The following is a 22,473-nucleotide window of genomic DNA, read 5'->3' as shown; positions in this document are numbered from 1 at the left end:
AGGAGAACTTGAAAGCTGCACAGAATATCTTCCAAATGGCAATATCACATTTAGTGCACTGTGATTACATCCATGAAATAATGTGGTTACCTCGAAGGTGTACGAATCTGATATCTTGAACGTGTATACTCCGATAAGACTTTCTAAAAAGGGTGGCAGTGACCAGTGGCAAGCGACCTTGAGAGTTTCGAAATGTGCCTATATAAATAAAATGTATTATTAAATTAAACAAAATAAGTAATTTCCACATCTGGACGACAGGTTGTGTGTAAACAAATAGAAACGGCACTCTTAGAAATCTCAACTAGAATCAGCCGCTAAAGTCAGAAACAATACATCCTCATGATATATTGCCATTACATCAAATTAAAGGTAGTTTGTAAATGTATGGAAGTAAAGGATAGCCGACCACCTGCATGTTAACACAAGTTCTACAGCTTTTGTCTGTTGATGTAAACAGAAAACCATTCAGCATATTGGTATTTTTATTTCAAAAAAATATTTGAGCCACACTCTGTACAAAGTGTTAACTCTGCACAAAATGCTTAAAAATCCTGTTAAACTGCAAACAGACCTACAACTCCCAAATGTTCTTTCTATAACTGCTTTCCTCACCCGCAACACAAAACACAGCCCAATGGTAACAGTCACTTTTCATGTTGTGTACATTATGTTCTGTGTGTATTACAGTACGTCTTGGGTCCAGATGTTTACCAAAACCAAAATAATTACAGCAGAAATACCATCTTCTTTTGGCTACATATTATTCAATTTGAAATGTTTTATTTTTATTTTATTTCCAATATTGTGTGCCGAGGTTTAATTTGAGCTTTATGTTACTAATACTAAAGGGTTTCAGTGTTTTGTTCTTCCAAAATCAATTTCTATTCGTGTAAGCTCGGAAAGGCCTCATGTGAAAGAAAAACGTTTCGTGGCATAGAAGGGGAAAAGTAAATCTCCACACCAGAGATCAATGCTACAAAAGACCAGTCCTGTTTAGACCGGGAAAGATGCAGGAGAGACCTTGGGATTATTTTGAAGTCGAGTTGAGATGAGAAAAATATGTGGCGCTTTACATTATTCATAGCGGCTAGCTGTATACAAGTCAATTTTTGTGCATGCATATGTTTAATTGTCAAAGGCAGAATATTCCGGCCATCAATGCAGTTCAACCAAACAGAGATGGAGATCGCTTGAGGTGCAGTCAGCCCGCAGAGATAAAAAAACGTCTAAGGGGAGAAAGCAGGGTAACTCAACTGTAAACAAGCTCTAAATTACATGCTCACAGCCAACTCAAAAGCTCAGAGAAAGAAAAAAGAGGGAATTAAAAAGTAATGCATACAGAAAAAAAAGGTCCCATACTCAAAAAAAAAAGTACTGGAATGTTGACGGGAATTCCTCGAATAATATGTGTAGCCATTGCAGAGAGGGTGGCTACAGGCGGATAATTTCGTTGATTAAACATAATGCCAGTCAGCCTGGACCCCAAGGTAAAGTTGAAAAAGCGTCTCCAGTCCAGTCTCCAGATTTGAGTTGCCATCGGGAGAACTAGTTGCGATATGGAGACACGGCCAGTAGCTTTGGTGAGGCTTCAAAAATCACACTGGAGATGAGGGGTGCGAGGTCTCCAGCAGTGCCCAGGACGCTTTAATTATTAACCTTAGTGGCAACTACTTGTTCTTCACCACAAGCCTTCAGCACAGTGACCTGAAAAGGGAGGAGACAAATAAGATTTCAAAATGCAGCAAAAAAATACATACAATACAAAAAACTATAATACACATTAGCAGTCAATTAGCTATAGATACAAGTATAGTAGAGAAGCATTCTGTATCAACAGATACAAAGAAAAAGGAATGATCTTGTTGTACTTTATCCTGGAGGGCTACCTCTGTAGAAGCTATGCTTTCTGCTCTCCCGCTTCGACTCATTGTTTGTTTTTGGATGTATAAACTAAAATCTAATTGTTGAAATAGTACAACAATTATTTATAAAAAAGATAAATCTGATACAGCTATAGGTTAAACTGTCAGAGCCTTGTATCTTTTAGTTTGACCTACAAATAAAAATATAAAGTTGTCAACACTGTTCACAAAAATAACAAAAGTCATTATTAGAGATTAACTTGTGAAACGCTGCATTAAGCAAAACAAACTTGGTACTACAGGGACAGCTCCGAGACACTGCTTACGGGTCATTTGGTATCAGTGAATATAGCACATTTGTAAAGATATTTACTCTATGACTAATTTGAAATGAACATGAAAACATATTTCATAATTGGCATAGTTGTTCAGACAGTATAAAAACAACAATCCACATTAACTCACCACAAAAGACTCTCCGTTTTCGAACTTCGTTTTGATTTCTTTGCCAATTTCATTTTCTAGTAGTTTGAGGTCCTCTCTGGTTGTTCCATTGTCTTCCAAAAGGGTCAGGTAACCAGAATCCAGATCCAAAAACTAAACATGCCATCAGAAAAGGAACAGAAAAAGTAAACAGTTAAATCTTTAAGATGTTGAAACGTTTTCTTCTGATAAATAATTCATAACCAGCGCCAGTCAACAAAGTCCTAGAAGAGCAGGCCAATAGGAGAGTGGCAAAGGCAACAAACAAAAGGCTTGCATGTCGGGGACTGGGCCATGTCAGTGGTCCCAACCGAGCGCGTTCCAATCAGTGGTGCCGCCACAAAAAAGTCACCAATGCTCAGTAAGCATTTTTGAAAATATTGGATTTAAAGTATACTAGCCATTACAATCTGAAATACTTAATTGAGCCCCAGGGGAACATCGGACTGGTAAACGTTATCCTCCAAAGGATTGATTCATGATACTCCATGGCATGCTGCAAAGATTCTTGGGATTGTAGAGAGTTTATTTTGGTATGATTTCACACGTATGAATGACTTGTAACCCAAGTCCTGTTTTTTCATTCATCACATATGCAATTCCTGAAATTAGTATTGTTCGACTTAATTATGAATTACTTGTTCAATGGTTTTTTCCCCCTCATTCTTAAATGTGTAAATATGATAGATCATACACATAGCTACTGTCTATTATTACCAAGTGTCCCTATTATAAATACACAGAATAATAAAGCAAGATTCAGGTAAACAAATCTGCTCTCCCTATGTTCCCACTAATAATTAAACCATTGTTTTCTTGCGTTTTAGAGAAATTCTATCACCAAACAGCCCTCAAACTAGGATAGATAAGCACACATGTTCAAACGCTGTTAAACCAGTTTGAAACCTGTAAATGCTTAAACAACAATTGAGACAGCTCAGCTCTGAAGCATGTGACGCACCCGTATCACAATCACAAAAGGCGTTTTCTAGCACCGTCATTTAAATGTCAAACATCAAGGGAAATGGATCCACTTGTTTTCTTTAGGGATGCTCCGATCGACCGGTCACCGATCGACCGATGCTCACTCTCTACCGATCGGTGCTCTCTAAACATGCCGACTGCGAGAGCCGATCGCATGACGTAAAATACATGACACTTTTCTCTGTGTGCGGCAAAACAAGCTCGCCAAAATGGCTTCACCGGTCTGGCATTATTTTGAGGTGTCCGAAAAAGACAGTAAAATAGCGGAATGCAACGTGTGTGAAGCAGAAATCCTGCAGCTCCGCCCGCCGGACCGGTGAGCGGAACGAAACACACAAGAGTTAGACCTAACACACTTAGCTATTTGATCTACCTCTGGAACAAGCTAAACTAGTTATTATAAATATATTTATTCTTCACTGTCGGGTCACTCATTACTGGATCAGTGAGCTGCATGAAATGCTGACAGGCTGTCAGGAAGGGGGGAGATAGGGAGAGAGAGGAAAAGAGAGCGCTTCTGCTCATGTTATTCTCCAAAGTGAATGTAAACTTGAATAATGTACATCATTTGAATGTAATAATTAAGTTGATTTTTGTTTGTGGAAGCTCCAGTGAATGAGCCCCATTAACTGAGTTTTAAACATCACTTTAAATGGAAGATTTAAAGTTTAAATCTTCCATTTAGGCCCCGCCCACTCGATCGGATAGGCGATCGGTATCGGCCGATATTGATTCCGGCGATTGGCCCCTAAATTGGCGATCGGAGCATCCCTAGTTTTCTTAATTAAAAAAATAAATAAATGACTGGCTATGACAACAGTTATTGGCTTCCAGTTGTAATGTGTTTCTACAGGACAGAATATCCAGCACACATGATGAATGCTTTATACACTTTGGGGCCACCAGGTTATATCAAGATGGGTTATCTTACCTGGTAATCTTTCCTCGTGACATTTGGGACCTCCATGTTGTGGGTAGATGGGCACAGATCTTCATACTTCTTCTGATTGAAGATGTCAAGTCCAACTAAATGAACCTGGGAAAACACAACTGATTAGATCCGGCTTCAGGCCAAGTAAAAAACGGAGAAATGTAGGCTAAATCACAAAATTGCTTAAGTGTTGCATTCCAGAGGATGCACGAGGAAGTTTTACCTTGGCATGTCCATGCTTGCCAGTCTTGGAGGTAGTCATGTCAACGATCTTACAGGGATGACCCTTCAGCATGACAAAGCCATTCTTCCTCAATGCAGAGCACTGCTGTGGGTATGTTTCAGAGGCCCCAGAACTCACAGTAGCGAAATCTTCATCTGCCATGTTGAAATCTATGCCATCCAACAAAAGAATAAACATATAATATTTGAGACAGCAGTATTATTAATAAAGGTGTGTAGTATTAAAAAACTGCTAGTACACATACAAGAGGAGCAATACACGTGTCCTTATGTGGTGCCCGGTGAGCACAGATTTGTACGTGTAAACATTAAACTAAGACTACAACCAAGACCATGTTAGGGAACCCGACAGCTGTTAGAAGGGAAGGTGGTTGCGCCATAAGTGCTTAATAAATCAATAACCGAACGACCAGGGAGGAAGATTGCAACGATAAATGCTTTTGCTCGACGCTAAATGTGTCTTTTCAAGCTAACTCCGATACCCCCTCCGCTTTTGCTCAACCATTCATGTCCCACACTTACACAAAAATTAAGTATCCAATGTATAGTTACTATTTCGCTGGCCAACTACCGTTATCCGAACAGCTACAAGCTAATTGCTAATGTGTCTAGATGCACGCCATGTTACTAGCATGCCATATTTTATTTAACACACTGAGAGTCACAGCCAAATAACTACTCAACATATTAGCCGCCCTGTTTGTTCATTGTTGTGTGAAGTACCTATAAAATTGTTTGGTAGCTTATCTTATAAAGCTAGTAAACATCTAGTTTGCTATGGTACGTGGCAGCTGGACACTGTAGCTTGATGCTAGCTTTGGGTTCCCACCTCGTGTTTTTTCTGTCATCCCTTAGCCATATTAGCTTGCTAACACGATCCACACCCGGGCTAGCTGTGGCGTTGCTAACGTTAGCTTAGGTATGTTGCAAACTTCTTTCAAACATCGTCTCGCTTTCCTGACTCACTTTCAATGCTTCCCAGTATTATACATTAGTTGATGAATGACTGCAATGCAAAAACGATAGGTTACTTTACGTTAAAGTGTTACTTATAAGCCCTAGCGGTTTTACTTACCCCGTGCCTTGCTTATACCAAAGAGGAAAAAAAGTCACTTCGCATGCGTAGAGCTTTTGTATGGCAGGAGGAGCACAGAGGGCAGGTACCGCGCTTCCGACGTATCGTGGCTGGGGGATGGGCAAAAGCCTCATGGTCAGTTGCTGACTGCACAGAACCAAACATACCGCACTGAACTATTCTGTATAACGTTACATGCCTATAATAGAACAGCTATAGTTATTTCAAGCATATAATCAGTGGTGGAAAATAACTAAGTGCGTCATTTATTCACACAACATCTGAAATAATTCTGTAAATAACTGAGCATATACTTCCAACGTTATTCTAACTTTTTATTTGATTTTTTATTTGATTAGATTTATTTCGAATGTGTAAAACAACAATTTAACATGATAATTATTATATAATACAACAATAAGCAGTGTCAAATTGATATACAAAAATATTATTCTACTTCATTACACATTTAGACTTATTTATATATATATATATATATCTCTTTTTTTGCTTTCTTTTTTTCTTAAAGAAATACATTTTACATGGCTGCTACCTCACAACTGTTACTGGTGCTGGATGTGTATTTTATATTTTTTATAATTGTGTAATTTCGACTCTTAACTTTAATATTTTAACCACCACAAAAGGCAGACAATTGAAATTGTGTGCAATAAACCTGCACTGTGCAATATAAACACTTTTTGAGAGACTTGCACTGTACTTGAGTATTTCAATGTTTACCCCACTATAATTCAGAGGAGAAAAATGTACTTTTACATCACTACATTTATTTAATATCTTAAGTTACTTTGCAGATTTGGATTAATAATGTGAAATATAAACAGCACTTAAATAAGACTTTAGTTACACTTGGAGTAACATTCACAAGTTATCCTGTAGCATAAATGTAAAAAAAAATGCGGCTAATAAAATGAGCTGCACCGTTAACAGCTTTGATAAATTAGTGCATCAATAATTATAATTAAAACATATTGTATATTATTCTGAAATGGGCACATTGACTACTTTCATTACATGTTACTTGATAGATGCTTTTATCCAAAGCGACTTACATACTCAATACTGTGGGCAATCCCCACAGGAGAAATTTGGGGTGAAGTGTCCAAGGACACAACAACATGCTGACTGCTATGGGGTTTGAACCTGTGACCATCTGATCCCAGACTAAGGCTCTATCCACTGCGCCACACGCCTCCAGATGCTAATACTTTTGTGATTTTAGTTGAGTAACATTTTGAATGCAGGACTTTTACTTCCTGCATTCCTGAGTATTTCTACACTCTGGTACTTCTACTGTACTTAAGTACAAGATCTGAGTATCCTAACTCAGTCCCCCTGTTTTACTCCCACTACTATTTTATTACATTTTTACTTTATTATTTGCCCCTCTTGTTTGTTTGTTTGTTCCCCATGTAAAGCGGCCTTGGGTCCCTTGAAAGGCGCTATACAAATGTAATCTATTATTATTATTATTGAGTACTTCTCCCACCATTTAAATGTACTGGCAGCAACATTGTTTGCAATATACTCCTGATTGGTCCTTATATGTGGATCTTCTAAAAGCCATGGCTATAAAAGAATGAGGCATCCCTACAACAGCACACTATAATTTGGGCAGATAAAACACAACATTTTCTTGAGGTCCCATCAAGACCATTTAAACACTCTGCTGTGCTGCTATACTATGCCCCAGGCCCCAAATCATTTGTAATAACCTCTTTAAAATATAAAAAATTCATCACACACATTTGAGCAAAGGTAGGTTTAATGTATATTTCAATACAGAAAATGGTGAAGTAATACCATAGATAAGTAATATCCTTTTAGGTAGTGGTAGACCATTAATTACTTTAGCGTAATGCCAATAAATAAAATACTGTTTATTTCTTGTCACATTATTTTGGACAGCTTTTAAATATATCTGAATGATAAACCAGCAGAAGGAGCAGCAATCACAATCCAACAGTTGCCTTTTAACTAATCAAGCAGACAGAGACAGAGACTAGCAAACATCTGGAGTTACTGTTTTTTAGCCAGTCGATGAATGTGAGCCAAATATTATTTTTCCTTTCAGCTCCTTTGGTTTTTCCTTCCGTCTGAATGAAATATCTGTCTCTTTGCTGCTTAATACGCTTCCATGTTCACCAGCTGTTTGCTGATTTTGTCGTCACATTTGGTAATGGGACTGGGTTGGACAGGTGCTATAGAGCACAGTACAGTTAAGGGGACCACAGAGTCAGTCTCAATATCACTGTGGGTTCAACAATACAAGTATCCCTTTTCACTTTCACAATAGTATTGTATTCCAGTAGAGTAGTACAAGTCTATAGTATCATTACATGAAAACACCACTTCATACAGTATGTCATACATGTGATATTGTAAGTCCCTGCTGGTTTTTGTAACACTCTCATTTATATTAGAAAAAGGGTAATTCTGTGATTAACTCCTTAATAACCCAACTGTTAAAATACTACAATGATAAACACTTGACATTTGAAATACTGACGGATAGACACACTTTTGCACACACACAAATATACCTAAATAATACACAGCTGTTGTCTCAAGCATCTGTGGATGTTTTGAGCTCCTGTAGTTCAGTAGCATCTTTGGTGCCCTGCTCCAACTTTTTCCGGCCCTTCTGGAAGACAGCAGCAATCTCTTCAAAACTTTTGCCCTTGGTCTCGGGGACCCGGAGATAAATAAACACTGTGAAGCCGAAAAGCAGCCCAGCAAACAGGATGAACACATACGAATCCAACCAAGTCTGAAAAGAGAAATGAAAAAGACAGGTGTAAGACTATGTCTGATTTTATGAGTTTATAGTACATATGTATTTCCTTTCTGCCAACCTGTATATATGGAAAGGTCATGCCTATGATGAAGTTGCTGGTCCAGTTGCAGCAGCCAGCCAGAGCGATGGCTGCAGGTCGGGGTCCCTGACTGAACAGTTCAGCAACTATGAACCATGGAATCGGACCAGGACCAATTTCAAAGAAACTCACGAAGAGGAAAATAGCCGACATGCTGACGTAACTCATCCATGGGTAGTCACCCTGGAGGGAAAAGTACATCAGTTATTGTATTTTCGGGGTTTCTTGAACTTATCACATACTGCATGAGAAAGAGATGGACATATTGGCATGGCATTCTTGAGTCCATGTTGTGCTCTGCTTGACTTGTTGTTGTGCGTGAGCTTTAATAAATATGAACTCTTTGCAAACATACAGTTTTTTGTTGTCCTATCTCGGCCTCTTTTAACTAAATTGTCCTATTTAGTGTGACAAACAATTTACTTATAGAGATGAGGTACTGGATATTTTGCTCCATGTATCCTTCCTGCATTTTTTAGCCAACGCATGGCAATGAAGTGAGTAAAGGTGCTATGCTAGCTGACCAAACTCCATGTACTGATGAAGACCATGACATGCCGATGCAAACATGTCTCTGAAGTGTTTGGCTCCAAACACCAAACAGATCGTGCATTGTAGCATGCCATAAACCCCTCTGTTTCAGCCCTGTTTCAAAAGTGCTGATTCTCTGTCTATTACTTTAGATGAAAATAAGGAGCCCCTCCCCACGCCCCTCTGAGAGATATTTGGTTAAGCCCCTGTCACACTGTCCCGAAATTGACACCAGATGGACACACGAATATGGAATTGTGAATTTCGCACGAAGATGGCCCCGAAGTTGGTCAACAACTAAGCAACAGCCGAAGCAAGTACGATGCCTACAGAAGGCCACGCGATGGCACCCGAACCACACACGAAAATATGGTCGTAGACTTTACTGATGATTTAGAATGTATCCAGACTCACCGTAAGAGCTTGTGCCTCTTCGGGGGGTGCTAACATTTAAACATACACTTTATTCTTTACTTTCTCCGTCTTTATATGTAGATTAGAAGATATTACTTATCTCCGTCATGTTGTTTCCATAGCAACAACAACTTCCTATCAACTGCGTAAACTCGCCTTCAAAATAAAAGCATCTAAATAAAACAGGAAGTTAACCTAAATTACATTTAAGACATACAACTGCAACGAAAGTAACAAAAACAATGTAATATCCTTTTCAGTTTCACAGAACACAAATTGGGTTATTTACATAATATGTTTACATGATTTTGTTGTGCAATAAATGCAATCTCGATGTCATCGTACTATAATACGATGGCTCCACGACGGCATCACGTAGTCGTGTTGCCTTCCTAAGACAATCGGGCAGCTTCAGTTTCACAAGATGCCCTCACGAAACGGACACACGAATTCAACACAAAAATGAACCTTCGTAAGGTCCTTTGGCAATTTTTTGGCATGCCAAAGATTTTGCCACCGCTCACGAAGTTGCTGCCGGAGCCTGAGAAACTCCACCGGCGGTCATACGATGGCTTAAGATGCCCTCACGAATGGCCCGATGTTGTTATGATCAGAGCCGAATTTGAACATTTCCTTTATCGTGTGTCCATCTGGCTAATGGTTACAAAAGCCAAAAAATCATTATGACATCATAAAGTGGTCAAAATCTGATCAGCTCATTTTCAGACAGGTTTTTATATAAGTGGATCAGGACAAAAAGAGAGAGAATCTTTTTCCCTGAAACTTTCAGAATCTCTTTACACAGAGGGGACACATGTTGATGTAGAAGAGACATGAACAAGTGGATTTTGCATAGTAGGTGACCTTTAAAGCTCAAGACTAGGAAGTGGACATTCAGTAAGAAAACAACAACAACTCACTGAGTCAATGCACGTGGTAAGGAACAATAGAAAACAATGCAAACCATGCACTTAAAATCGCTACCTGGGACCCAAGAGGCTTAAAGTTCAGCTCAAGTTGCTGACAGATCAAAGATATGACACCTGATAAACAAACCTGGAGTTTGAGCCCCACTGTCATGCCAATTGCACAGCAGCACATCCCTCCCAGACCCACCAGAGTCAGAGTGCGCCTGCCAGCCTTGTCCACCAGTGCAACCTAGGACACAAAGTACAGTGTTAATCCATGTGTGAATGTGTGATATGTCTGGGTGTGTAGAAAAAATAGGAGAATACCAGTGCACGTTAATTTTGTAATGTCCTATGTGTGTGCATCAGTATACATGTTAATACAGCTACTCACAGACACCATAGTGAAGATTGTGTTGATAACCCCAACTCCTATGGTTGCATAGACCGGCTGACCGACACCTGCCCTAGTGAAGATAGCCGTGGAGTAATAAAATATCTTGAAGACAAAACAAGTATAGGTTTTCAGTTATTACAAAGAGTGGCAGGTTGTTTGTGGAAAGTAATATATCTTACACTCATACAGAGCAACACAGATCTCATACTATCTCATGCTATACATTTTAGACATATTTAAAAGTGTGCCACTCACCGCATTGATGCCAGAAAACTGTTGGGAGAGGTGCATCATGAGGGCAACAACAAGCTGCTGTCTGTACACGGACGAGCGGATCTGGGAGGGAATACAGAACAGTAGGCTACAATATTGGTACTGCAAACGTTTTTTTTTTAAAGTGCACGACTAGTATGCACAGAATAATTGTACAAGTCGCGATCAGATGTAGATTTCTTGTCCTATCTTTCGCTGTTCTTCTGCACATACAAGCAGAGCAACTTCAAACAACAGCATTTTTTTATTGTTCTGCTGTCAGGCAAGGCAAGTTTATTTATATAGCACTTTTCAACACAAGGCAATTCAAAGTGCTTTCAAGGTGCTCAAGTGCTTTCAAGGTGAAATATAGAGCAGAAAGTTAAAGTAAAAAATGTAAATACGTTTTTGTGGCTCGGGAGTTTATCGGCTATCTTTACTTAAAGGAAAGTCCAATTCAAAAGAGATACTATGTAGGTAGATGTGACAATTCTTTATATTTTAAGACACTTACCAAAGAAATGATAGAGACCCTTGGCTCCTTGTCTGCTTCCTCTTTCTCTCTCCTCATCTCTTCCAGATCAGGAGTTGGATCATATTCTCCCTTCAGACGTAACAGACCTGCAACACAACGTAGAGTGAAGGGAGACATGAGCTATGCATAAACGACTGAATGTAGAACCACCATATGAAAGGATCATCCATTACATTTATCTTTCAAATGAAGTACAATTATTAAAATAGTGTCAGTAAAATCAAATGTACTTAAGGGAATAGCATTGTGGGATATACACGTTATCTGTGCAGTAAATATAAAAAATAAAGCTAGCTGGTTAGCTTAGCTAAAAGACTGGAAATAGATAGCCTGGCTTTATCTAAAAGGTAACAAATTGAAATACCTGCACCTCTAAAAGAACATGGTATACTGTAACTTACTATTTCCTGTTTGTTTAAGTTACGGTTACCTTCGGACAAAGCCAGGTTCACTGTTTGACTCCTAATACCAGTCTAAGAGCTAAGCTAAGTTAACTGGCAGCTGGCTGTATCCAAAAGTCAAATATAGGAGTGAAAGCTAATGATTTTCTGATCTAACTGTGTAGGAAGGTGAGCAAGAATATTTCCCAAACTGCTTTAAAGTATCTTGTGAAGCCTATAGGCCTATGTTTCTGAATGATTGAGTATATGGTGTTTCAATAAGAGAGCACTACAGGGAGAGAAAAAGGATAACATACAGTAGAGAGGTGCCGTGAGAGTAACTCTTACTTTTTCGGGCCTCTTGCTCCTTGCCTTGTACGATGTAAAGGTACCGTGGACTCTCAGGGCAGAGAGGCAGCAGTAAAGATTGCAACAATGCTGGAGCTCCAGACAGACCAAGCATCAGGGGCCACATAGCATCATTACCAAGTATAAAGTCCAAGCCTAATACCTGCATTCACAAACAAACATAGTTTAGGTTATGTGTTCACAAAGACATCAATCATGTTGTGTGCTGATCATATGTTTTCTTTGTGTGTTAGTGCAAGCCTTTGATCGTGTTAATCAACGGAAGTTATTTGTTAAACTGGTGCCCAAATACATTGTGAGAATTCAGGTCTACTGGTATGGCCACCAGACTATGCAAGTCAAACGGGGCAATAGGGTCTCAGCCCCATTTGGGGTTAGCAACGGTGTCAGACAAGGTGGAATGATGTCCCCAGTTCTTTTTAACCTCTATATTGATGATCTGTCCGAGCGACTGACAGCCTGTCATACTGGATGCATGATTGGTAGTACTCTAGTGAACCATATTATGTATGCGGATGATCTTGTTGTGCTGAGTCCATCTAGCGCTGGTCTGCTGTGTACGGTGTGGAACATGACATCAAATACAACGCCAGTAAGAGTGCTGTCATGATCTTTAGAACCAAAGAGGATACATGTCTTACATTTCCTGATTTTAAATTGTCTGATATTAATCTTAGTGTCTGTAATAAGTTAAAATATATTGGACACTTTATTACAGAACAAATGACAGATGACGATATTTATAGGCAATGCCGCATGATGTATGCACAAGCAAACATTCTCCTACGCAAGTTTGGTGCATACAGATGGAGTGAAGATGTCTCTGTTCAGAGCATATTGCACACCGCTCTACAGAAACTACAGAAAAGCAAGTTTACGGAAACTTCAAGTAGCTTATAATGATGCCATGAGAATATTGCTGAAGAGACCTCGATGGTCTAGTGCAGGGGTGTCAAACTCAAGGCCCGGGGGCCAAATCCGGCCCGCGACTTAATTTAATGCGGCCGCACAAGAGCTCTTAAAGAATATTATACGGTTACATGCCGATTTACAGAAGCACGTTGCCCATAAACAGGGTTGGGTTGTGACGGAATACATGTAACGGCGTTACGTAATCAGAATACAAAAATCAAGTAACTGTATTCAGCTCGCGTTACATTTGAAAAACGAGTAATCTGATTACAGTTACTTTCGTAAACCTGAAGTGAATACATTTTGGATTACTTATTGGAATTATTGATGGAAATATTTCCTCACAACATTTAATATTCATTATTAAAGGTACAGCCGAATCATCACAGCGCACACAAACTTTTACCGCCGCAGATGGACCAAAAAAGGAGCGAAAAAAAAGGGGCGGGTCCGCTCAGTGAAACAATAACAACGAAACATGGAGGAACAAAAGTCTGCGTTTAAGTCGTGTGTGTGTAGAGGTGTGTGTCGTTAAAACACATCAGCCTGCGGTCACTCTTTTGCCTTATGATTCTGAAGGTAAACACAGCGAAGCCGGTGCGTGAAAGGCACTGCACGCTCGTCTTCTGAGTTAACCCTCCCGCTGCCTCCTGGTGCTGCAGAGATTTCATGAAGTGAAGCAGGTGTTCCTTCTATAAAACAGCTGTGGGCAGCAGATACTGTGAGAGTCACGGACATGAATTCATAGATCAAGGCAGACTGGTGCACAGAGTCTCCTGTTTTGCCGATCCGGTGCTTAAACTATAGCTCTACACCCCTGGCCGACATGTCCTTAAAATGAAGTCCGAGTTCGTCATTTTAATTAATATCCTGCCAACACTGGCAGGACAGAAGGCGACACGCCCGTTCTAAGCCGTGTCCCTCACTCCTCACATCCCAAGCTGCATCCCCAAAAAGTGTATTATGTTGTTGCATCGTTTCAGATGTTATGTTTCAGTTGTGCTCTTGATACGCCATTTCCTTTTGCTTTTTGTGTCTCCTGTTCACCAAAACATACCCATCTGTGATGGAAAAAGAAAGTAATCCAAAAGTAATCTAAAAGTAATCTGATTACGTTACTTTTTTAAGACACGTAACTGTAACTGTATTCGGATTACTTTCAGAGCCATGTATTCAGTAATCAGTAACTGATTACATTTACAAAGTAACCCTCCCAACCCTGCCCATAAACTACATATCCCACAATGCATCTCAAATATGAATTTAGTTCAGAATTTAACTTTTTTTCTCAGAATTGGACTTTTTTGCTTCAAAATGTCTTTTTTCTTTACATTTCCAGAATTAGATTTTTTTTTTTAAAGACATTTTGTGACATCAGCACTGAAGAGACTTCCAATTATTTGCCCTAGACTTCTGCTTTCAGGTGTAGTTAATTATGAAGTTATTACCCTATCCCATAACAACTTCTGCAGAGGCAATAATGTAATAGTATACATTATTTTATATATATTAAATATTTATATTAGGGCTGTCAAACGATTAAAATTTGTAATCAGATTAATCACAGCTTAAAAATTAATTAATCATGATTAATCACCATTCGAACTATGTCCAAAATATGCCATTTATTTATGTATATTGTTGTGGGAATGGAAAGATAAATGAAAGCAGGCGGATATATCCATTTAACATACAGTATGTATGTTTATTATAACATTTTTCTGCATGTCAAAATGAAAGACAACCCACACACCTATCAATCATCAAACCGTGGGGTCTTAATTAATTACGTGTTGATTTCTATCAACGGGGGAGTACTTCAGGAAAGTCGACAGAGGGGGGGGGGGGGGGCTAGTGGAGTAGCCTACTTCGTAACCACAGAGTGTGAACGTCGTGATCAGCTGTTTTAGCGCAGTTCTCCAGTGATGGGGGGAGTCTCCCTCCGCAGCCGGTTGGCGTAGTTTTGGCACAGTTCCGTTGTACAGACCGACGTTAACAGCAGCCCTGTCTGTGCACACGGAGACCGACTCTTGCCCCTTTCACACCAGCGCCTTTTCAGCTCCGGCTCGGAGCTAGAGCCTGAAAAGCGCTGGGTTTTCCAGTTCACACCGGAGCTGCGCCGGCTTTTAGCTCCGGAATCCGCTTCATTTCCAGCTCCAAAAAATTGTCGGTCCAGAGGCAAGAGCTTTGGAGCTAAGAGGTGACGTCGCTTACGTCTCTCTTACGTCGAGGCGTGCAGGAAACTAAACCCACCTCCCATGGGTCGACTGTTATGCCTGCCTACAAGCAGTAGTGCCTATAAACACACTTTATAAAGTCAGGCAACACTAACCAGGCTTCGTGTGATTCTGTTTATTTGTACCTTACTTTGACCATCCGTTCGCTGTTATCGATCATTGTGGAGAGAGGCAGACGTGTTGTTTTGTATTATTGCTATCGGATGCAAGTAGTCAGTTTAGCTTCGGTTGCTATGCTAACATCACCCGTTTTATACCAGAGAAACTTTCATAACAGCGTTGTGATACCAAACAGTGTCAATTCAGACAGACACACATTCACTTAGGCTAAGGGGAACTGGGGATATGCATCAGCTGCTTGTGTGAGTCGGACAGTGAATACTTTAGAGCGGCCGCTGCAGTGTGAGCTAACCGGGAGCTAATGGGAGAATAAACTCCTGTGGAAGAGCAGCACTGCAGCGGTCGGTAAATGCCGCAGAAACACATTAATAAACAATGAACCACGGCACTCTGGAGAAAAGTATAAGGTTGGAGAAGTCGTTATTCAATTTATTCTGGCTTCGTGTGATTAAAAGCAACACGATCATCGACCCGACGCAGTTGTTGTTGTGAGCCAATAGAGTCTGTCTGCAGACCGCAGCAAGGAGGCGTTTCCTATAGGGGCGTTTCCTATAGTGAACGACGGGAGCCGGCTCTCGCCCGCGAACGAGACGTTTTTTGTTTTGTTTTTGCGGAGGGATCTAGATCGGCATGAAGGCACATTATGCAATGTGCAATGTGGACATTATCCCGCTTATTACACATGGCCACATTCTCAACAAAGTAACGACATGACTCCCAATAATAATTGAAATGCTTTTATGGATTTAGAAAAAGATTTTATTGATTTAAAAAATAGGTTTTTGTATTGATTTAAATTGACATGCATCCGCTAAGAAAAGTAGTCCGTTGTTACTGTTTGAACTAACGTAACAACGGCAGGAACTGCTTCTATAGTGTTTTTGATTACAGATTTGAAAACATCGTTGCTTTCTTTAAAAGTAGCACAATTCATTATGTCAAACCTTGAAAGATATCTCTGCCCTAATGCCAGGGCCGGACTGGGACAATAAGTCAGGCCGGGAATTATACACCCAGCCAGGCCACTACCAGTTGCCATTCTGCTGGATTTATTTGTAAATATTTACAGCGTAGCTGCCCATAGTGATAGCTCTATAGTTTAACTATACCCAATAATAAACACATGGACAGGGGTTACTATTTAAAAAAATATGCAAATGTATTTGGGAACCTATCCATGTGAACATATTTTAAGTGGGGGTGGACCTCAAATCCTCTAGGGGGGTCTGGGGGCATGCCCCCCAGTAAGATTTATTTAAAAATGTTGGAGTTTAATGCATCAACCTGGTGCATTTTGAGGGGAAAATAAAGAGACTACACCTGGAACACCCATATGAAACAGAACTGTATACATTTCAAAAATCATAAACCATGGCCATAACCAATAACATATGAAAAACACTGAAAGTTGTTTATTTATTTATTTTTGGTTCATTTATAGTTGTGAGTGTGTCTGTGCTCCTGAATCAGCCTCCCCCGTCTCCCTCCTCTCCCCCTGCTCCTCTTTGAGGCAGCAGCAAAGACTAGTTTTAGCTCTCAACAAGTTTTACAAGTGTATCTTACCTTCTTTCTTTTTATTCATGCATATTTTACTAATCACTCCCCCCTCAAATGGAAATATGGGTTTACATAAATGGTGACCAAACAGTTTGAGCCTCGCAACCGTGCCGCGCCACCCTATGCGCCGCATAAGCGCATAGGTGCGCCGTATTTGCGGCTCCCTCCGCAAGATGAGGCTCCCTCCGCGAGATGAGGCTCCCTCCGCGAGGTGAGACCCCCTCCGCGAGGTGAGGCCCCCTCCAGGTGAGGCCCCCTCCGCGAGGTGAGGCCCCCTCCAGGTGAGGCCCCCTCCGCGAGGTGAGGCCCCACGCAGTGTGTGTGATCAGCCTGTAGGGAGGGACAGCCCTGTCGGCAGGCCACATCATGTGTGGACAGACAGCACCCTGTGTGAGGCAGACCCACATTTGCGCAGCGTTGCGTTCACAATACATTAAAAAAAAGGAAAATCGCCAGGCCAGCAGGCCACTTAACAGGCCAGGCCACCGGGAAACCTCCCGGTCCTCCCGATGGCCAGTCCGGGCCTGCCTAATGCCCTATGTCTGGACCGCTGCGTAAAAAGGAGGGTTTCTGACCCATTACTTCTCTTCCTACTTTTTGTCCCCCTCTTCTCCCCGCTGCAGCCTAGCAGTTGATCTCAAAGCACGCTCCCCTCTCCTGCAGGGAGAAAAACTATATTTATATACTTTATATAGGTTGATACAGTAGCCCCTTTTTTTAAATAGTTTTTATAGGTGTTGCCATCTGTTTTGTGTAGCGTGGTTCTACAAGCAAGTCAATGCATTAATTGGGTGGTATCAGAGAGTTACACGGGTCTGTAAATGCAATGAAAACAATTGGCCACAGCAAATAATTTATATTAAACATGTAATTTTTACTTTTGAATACTTTAGTACAAAGGATGTCTTGAATAATTTAAGTGATATATGTGTACACATATAAATCATTAGTCAAAACAGGGCTACATTTGATTTAATTAAAAGGTATAATATGTGGTAAACTGAAGAGCCCTTTGGGAGCCGAAAGAGCCGGCTCTTCTTGGTGAGCCAAATGATCCGGCTCAGCAAGAAGAGCCGGAATTCCCAACAACAATGACTTCTTCTGCGAGGATTTATAAAAGCAGCTGGATAAAAAAAGTTAGGAAACGCCCCTATAGGAAACGCCCCTATAGGAAACGCCTCCTTGCTGCGGTCTGCAGACAGACCCATCTCTTGTGAGCTGCCGTTGGGGGGCAAATCAGCGATGTAAACGGTGACGTCATGACGCAGCAAGGGCAGCTCTGGGGCGCCAGTGGGCGGTGTGCACAGAGCGGGAGCTGAAAAGGGAAACTGGAGCTGAACCAGAAAAGCTCCCGCTCGGAGCTAGAAACTGAAAAGCGCTGGTGTGAAAGCCGCATCTGTCGTCCGGTGATCTAACCGCCTTCTGGAAAAGCTTCACAAGTACGTCGGTACGCAAATGCGCTTTGTGACACAAGTGACGGTACGCATTTCAGATGACGCACATAACCTGCGTACCAGTTATGTGCACCCCTGTACCAGAGCCATATTATTACTATTATATGGCTCTGCCCTGTACTACAGCAAAAGTGTTCTCCGTCGGGACTTCCTGCAACAACACCACGCCCTTATCAAAGATGTTCTATTGAGAAGACGATCACTACGTGACAAAAGTTTTCAAAACCGTGGCTACTGAAATCAATCTTACTAACTGCTGTCTGTGCAATTTACTCCGCGCGAGTTGGCAGACTTTATTTTGCTTACTTTAACATCATTTTTCATGGTGGGGCTAAGCCATTTCTTGGTATGGCTGTAGCCTACCCCAGTCATACCCTGGCGCTGCCACTGGTGGCACGTATGGGGCGGGCCATTCTGCACATGCGTTAAATATTTTAACGCAATTAATTCAAAAAATTAATTACCGCCGTTAACGCGATAATTTTGACAGCACTAATTTATATATGTATTTTTATATAGACTTAAAGTTAAAACCGGCCCTTTGAGTGCAACCATAATGCTGATGTGGCCCGCGATGAAATTGAGTTTGACACAGCTGGTCTAGTGCAAGTGAAATGTTTGTGGCTGCAGGAGTCAATACTCTACAAGCTGTTTTAAGAAATCTTATGTATAAATGTATTTGCCGTCTTAATGAAATCCTCTTGGCCTTATCGAACATAAGGTATAATACTACACGCTACCAATCGCAGCTGTGGAGACATTGGTATAATTGTCTCTTTGTAGGACACTGATTTAAATTATTCTTAAACTATGAATTCTTTTTATGCTGTGTATGTAATTTATTATATGTAATGTCTTGTCTTTTATCTGGACCCTGAGTCTGTAATAAAGTTTTCATTCATTCATTCACTCACCTGGCTGACTAGGATGCCAATGACTATAGCCAGCTGGTGCAATGTCCCCAGAGCCCCTCTGTAAGCCTTAGGTGCAATCTCTCCAATGTACATAGGCACTAGCCCGGATGTCAACCCTGAAAGATACCCATCACGAGGACTTTAAACAAACATTCACTGTTGGATATATGTCAATATAACAGTTGTTAATTTCCTTTTATATAACCTATAAACAGTGGGATATCCAAATTAATGATGTGAGTATCAATTTGAGGATTCTCTGTGTGATTTGCTGTACCACAGTAAAAGCCCATAACAGCACGGCCGGAGATGACCATGATGTGAGGTTTCCACATCTTGCAAAGACCCATCAGCAATCCTGCTGCTACTGCAAGTACATTCACCATCAACATGCCCTTTACCCTGCAAAACAAAAAGACAGTTTATAGATATGTATAATATAAGCGTCTTTGGGTTCAAGAAAAGCACTATTGAAATATAATTTATTATTATTATTATATTTGCAGCATGGCACATTTCCTTAATGATGCTGGTTCGTTTTGAACCTTTTTAAAAGTATTTTCAAGATAACATTTTCCTCTGATTACTCTAATCACTCTATAATTAATTAGTTTACCTTTTTTTCTCCACCACTTTCATCTTTTCATTTAGTGCAGGGGTGTCAAACTTAAGACCCGGGGGCCAAATCCGGCCGGCGACTTAATTTAATTCGGTCCCACAAGAGCTCTTAAAGAATATTATACGTTTATTATACGGTTACATGCCGATTTACAGAAGCACGTTGCCCATAAACTACATATCCCACAATGCATCTCAAATATTAATTTAGTTCAGAATTTGACTTTTTTGCTTCAAAATTTCATTTCTTTACATTTCCAGAATTATATATTTTATTTTAAAAAGACATTTTGTGACATCAGCACTGAAGAGACTTCCAATTATTTGCCCTAGACTTCTGCTTTCAGGTGTAGTTAATTATGAAGTTATTACCCTATCCCATAATAACTTCTGCAGAGGCAATAATGTAATAGTATACATTATTTTATATATATTACATATTTATATATGTATTTTTATATAGTCTTAAAGTTACAACCGGCCCTTTGAGTGCAACCATAATGCTGATGTGGCCCGCGATGAAATTGAGTTTGACACGGCTGATTTAGTGTGTCCATATTATTTATTTATCCTTTCTCACCTCCCTCTCAGGTCTCCCACACATCCCACCAGGAAGGATGATAACATGCCTCCGATGGAGAAGATTGCCACCGACAGTGACCAATACATGATCACGGCAGGGTGTCGTCCCGCCTCTGGGTACTCTTCTTCTTCGGTGCTGTTTTCTGAGAGGACCGCGGCCCTCTCTGACCACACCCCCAGAGTACGTCCATAATAATTTTCAATTACCTATGACACGGATATATTTAGGGGACATCAATCGGTACAATTACACTGGAATATGCACAAAGACAGATGAAAATGCAAACACAAAAACCATTCTGATAAAATGTCCTATATAAATATGCATAGCAACATTCACTATGCACTATACTATTATTTAAATAAAGACGACGATATTTAAAAGGACAGTGTGGAGGATTTTGCAGCATCTAGCATGCCAACTAATGACCACTCTGCTCATTCTGTCATGATATCTTTCAGGAAACATGCCTCTTGTAGGTGCCATCCTTATAACACTGCTTAAGGGGCAACAATATTCAGGCGGTAGCTGCCATTACTGCAGTTTAACAAGTCAATAGGAGAACTAAGCTGGCCGTCAGGTAACATAAGAATGCAAAATGACCTCCTTAGAGCCAGTGTTAGGTTTATGCGTTCTGTGCTACTTTAGAAAGTGTACTTTATTGCCATATAACTTCATGTTAGGAAATTGCCTTATGAAACATGATAAGAAACACAATACAAATAACCTCTGTCCCAATAAAATGTTGCATAAATCTGTGGATGCCCGTGCAGCAGAGAGACATTATGACTTGTCTGTCAGAGGCAAAGTCCTACTCATTACTGGCCTGAGAATAACGGACAGCTTGCAACACTTCTGATGAAACAAATACCTAATGGCCAGGCAAGAAAACGTTTTGGGATAAGTTGCTTTTCGAGACAATCAGTCAATCATTTCTGTTCCATGGTCTCCGAGAGTATGACATGCATATCCAGTAAGTGTTTACATTGATGATAAGTTTGTTCATACCTCGAGATTTGCATGCAATTAGATGGTAAGTCCATCTACCATAAGGGAGCCAAGCCTGTGTGACAGTGGAGCCTACCTTCTGGGGTGCGTTGATAACTCCAAGACTGTATCCATACTGCAGGGACCCAAGAGCTGCAGTGAACACAGCCAGAGCCAACGTGCCTGTTAGCTGCTGCAGGAACAGAGGAACCATTAAGATAAGAACACGCACACACACACACGAATGCACGAACAAACACTATGTAACATGCACACAAGCAAGAGCGTGGGTCAGTAGTTAACGGTCACAAACAAAAGTGCATTTAAGTAAAAAATACTTAATCGACAGATGTTTTATTTACCATCAAGAATCCCAGAATCATAATAATTCTCATATATAAAAGTTGCATAATGCTCAGATTAAACACTAAGCTTGTGTTATATATTCCTTTGATATTCTCATGGCAGAGTCATCAGTATTAATTCATTACAATCCCCTGTATAATAACGCAAACACACAACTATGAATAAAGAGCTGGTTGTTTTCCTCAGGTCTCGGTGGTAAATGTAACTGTCCGAGAGCCTCAAGGTTCAACTGGCAGCAATGTGGCGAGATCAGCCGCCTGCACGCACATTTTGCCTGATTTCAAATGAATAGGAAGAATATATATGCATTTTATGGAATACATGTAAAGAGTACAAGAATCGTCTTACCTTTCCAGACTCCATGGTGGGTCCAGAGTGTCAGCCAGGCTGGTAATGATCAATGAAAGCTGCATGCTCAATCACGCTGTGTCCACTCTCTAATCGACCAACACATGCGTGCA

At 40.5% G+C, this 22,473-nt stretch overlaps 1 protein-coding gene and 1 pseudogene across 2 annotated transcripts; both read right to left on the bottom strand.

Annotated features, from left to right (window-relative positions):
- Positions 1 to 467: 467 nt before the first annotated feature.
- Positions 468 to 5,641, bottom strand: LOC117467828 (eukaryotic translation initiation factor 5A-1-like; annotated as a pseudogene).
- A 1,708-nt stretch (positions 5,642 to 7,349) lies between these two features.
- Positions 7,350 to 22,457, bottom strand: slc2a2 (solute carrier family 2 member 2). Of its 2 annotated transcripts, none has more exons than XM_034111972.1 (12): positions 22,361 to 22,457; positions 21,744 to 21,839; positions 20,657 to 20,865; positions 19,736 to 19,860; positions 19,459 to 19,574; positions 12,244 to 12,406; positions 11,495 to 11,601; positions 10,984 to 11,064; positions 10,726 to 10,830; positions 10,480 to 10,581; positions 8,458 to 8,661; positions 7,350 to 8,372 (listed from the first exon to the last, which is right to left on the bottom strand). In XM_034111972.1, the coding sequence occupies exons 1-12, from the start codon at positions 22,373 to 22,375 to the stop codon at positions 8,169 to 8,171; spliced, it is 1,527 nt and encodes a 508-aa protein (XP_033967863.1). In that variant the 5' UTR covers positions 22,376 to 22,457; the 3' UTR covers positions 7,350 to 8,168. The 2 variants fall into 2 exon arrangements, with proteins under 2 accessions (XP_033967863.1, XP_033967864.1); XM_034111973.2 differs by having other exon boundaries at positions 21,744 to 21,836; positions 22,361 to 22,448.
- Between the last annotated feature and the right edge of the window lie 16 nt (positions 22,458 to 22,473).

This window comes from Pseudochaenichthys georgianus, chromosome 22 (genome assembly GCF_902827115.2).
Source record: "Pseudochaenichthys georgianus chromosome 22, fPseGeo1.2, whole genome shotgun sequence".
In the NCBI taxonomy this organism is placed as follows: domain Eukaryota; kingdom Metazoa; phylum Chordata; class Actinopteri; order Perciformes; family Channichthyidae; genus Pseudochaenichthys; species Pseudochaenichthys georgianus.
The sequence above is the reverse complement of the archived record's forward strand: the minus strand, read 5'-3'. Positions and strand labels throughout refer to the sequence as shown.

What these genes read in the sequence shown, in the direction of transcription:
- slc2a2 (XM_034111972.1), bottom strand. An exon ending in TTGGCATCCTAGTCAGCCAG is followed by an intron (nt 12,407 to 19,458) that starts GTGAGTGAATGA and finishes TTGTGAATGCAG; the next exon opens with GTATTAGGCTTGGACTTTAT. An exon ending in GGAGCAAGAGGCCCGAAAAA is followed by an intron (nt 11,602 to 12,243) that starts GTAAGAGTTACT and finishes GTTGTGTTGCAG; the next exon opens with GTCTGTTACGTCTGAAGGGA.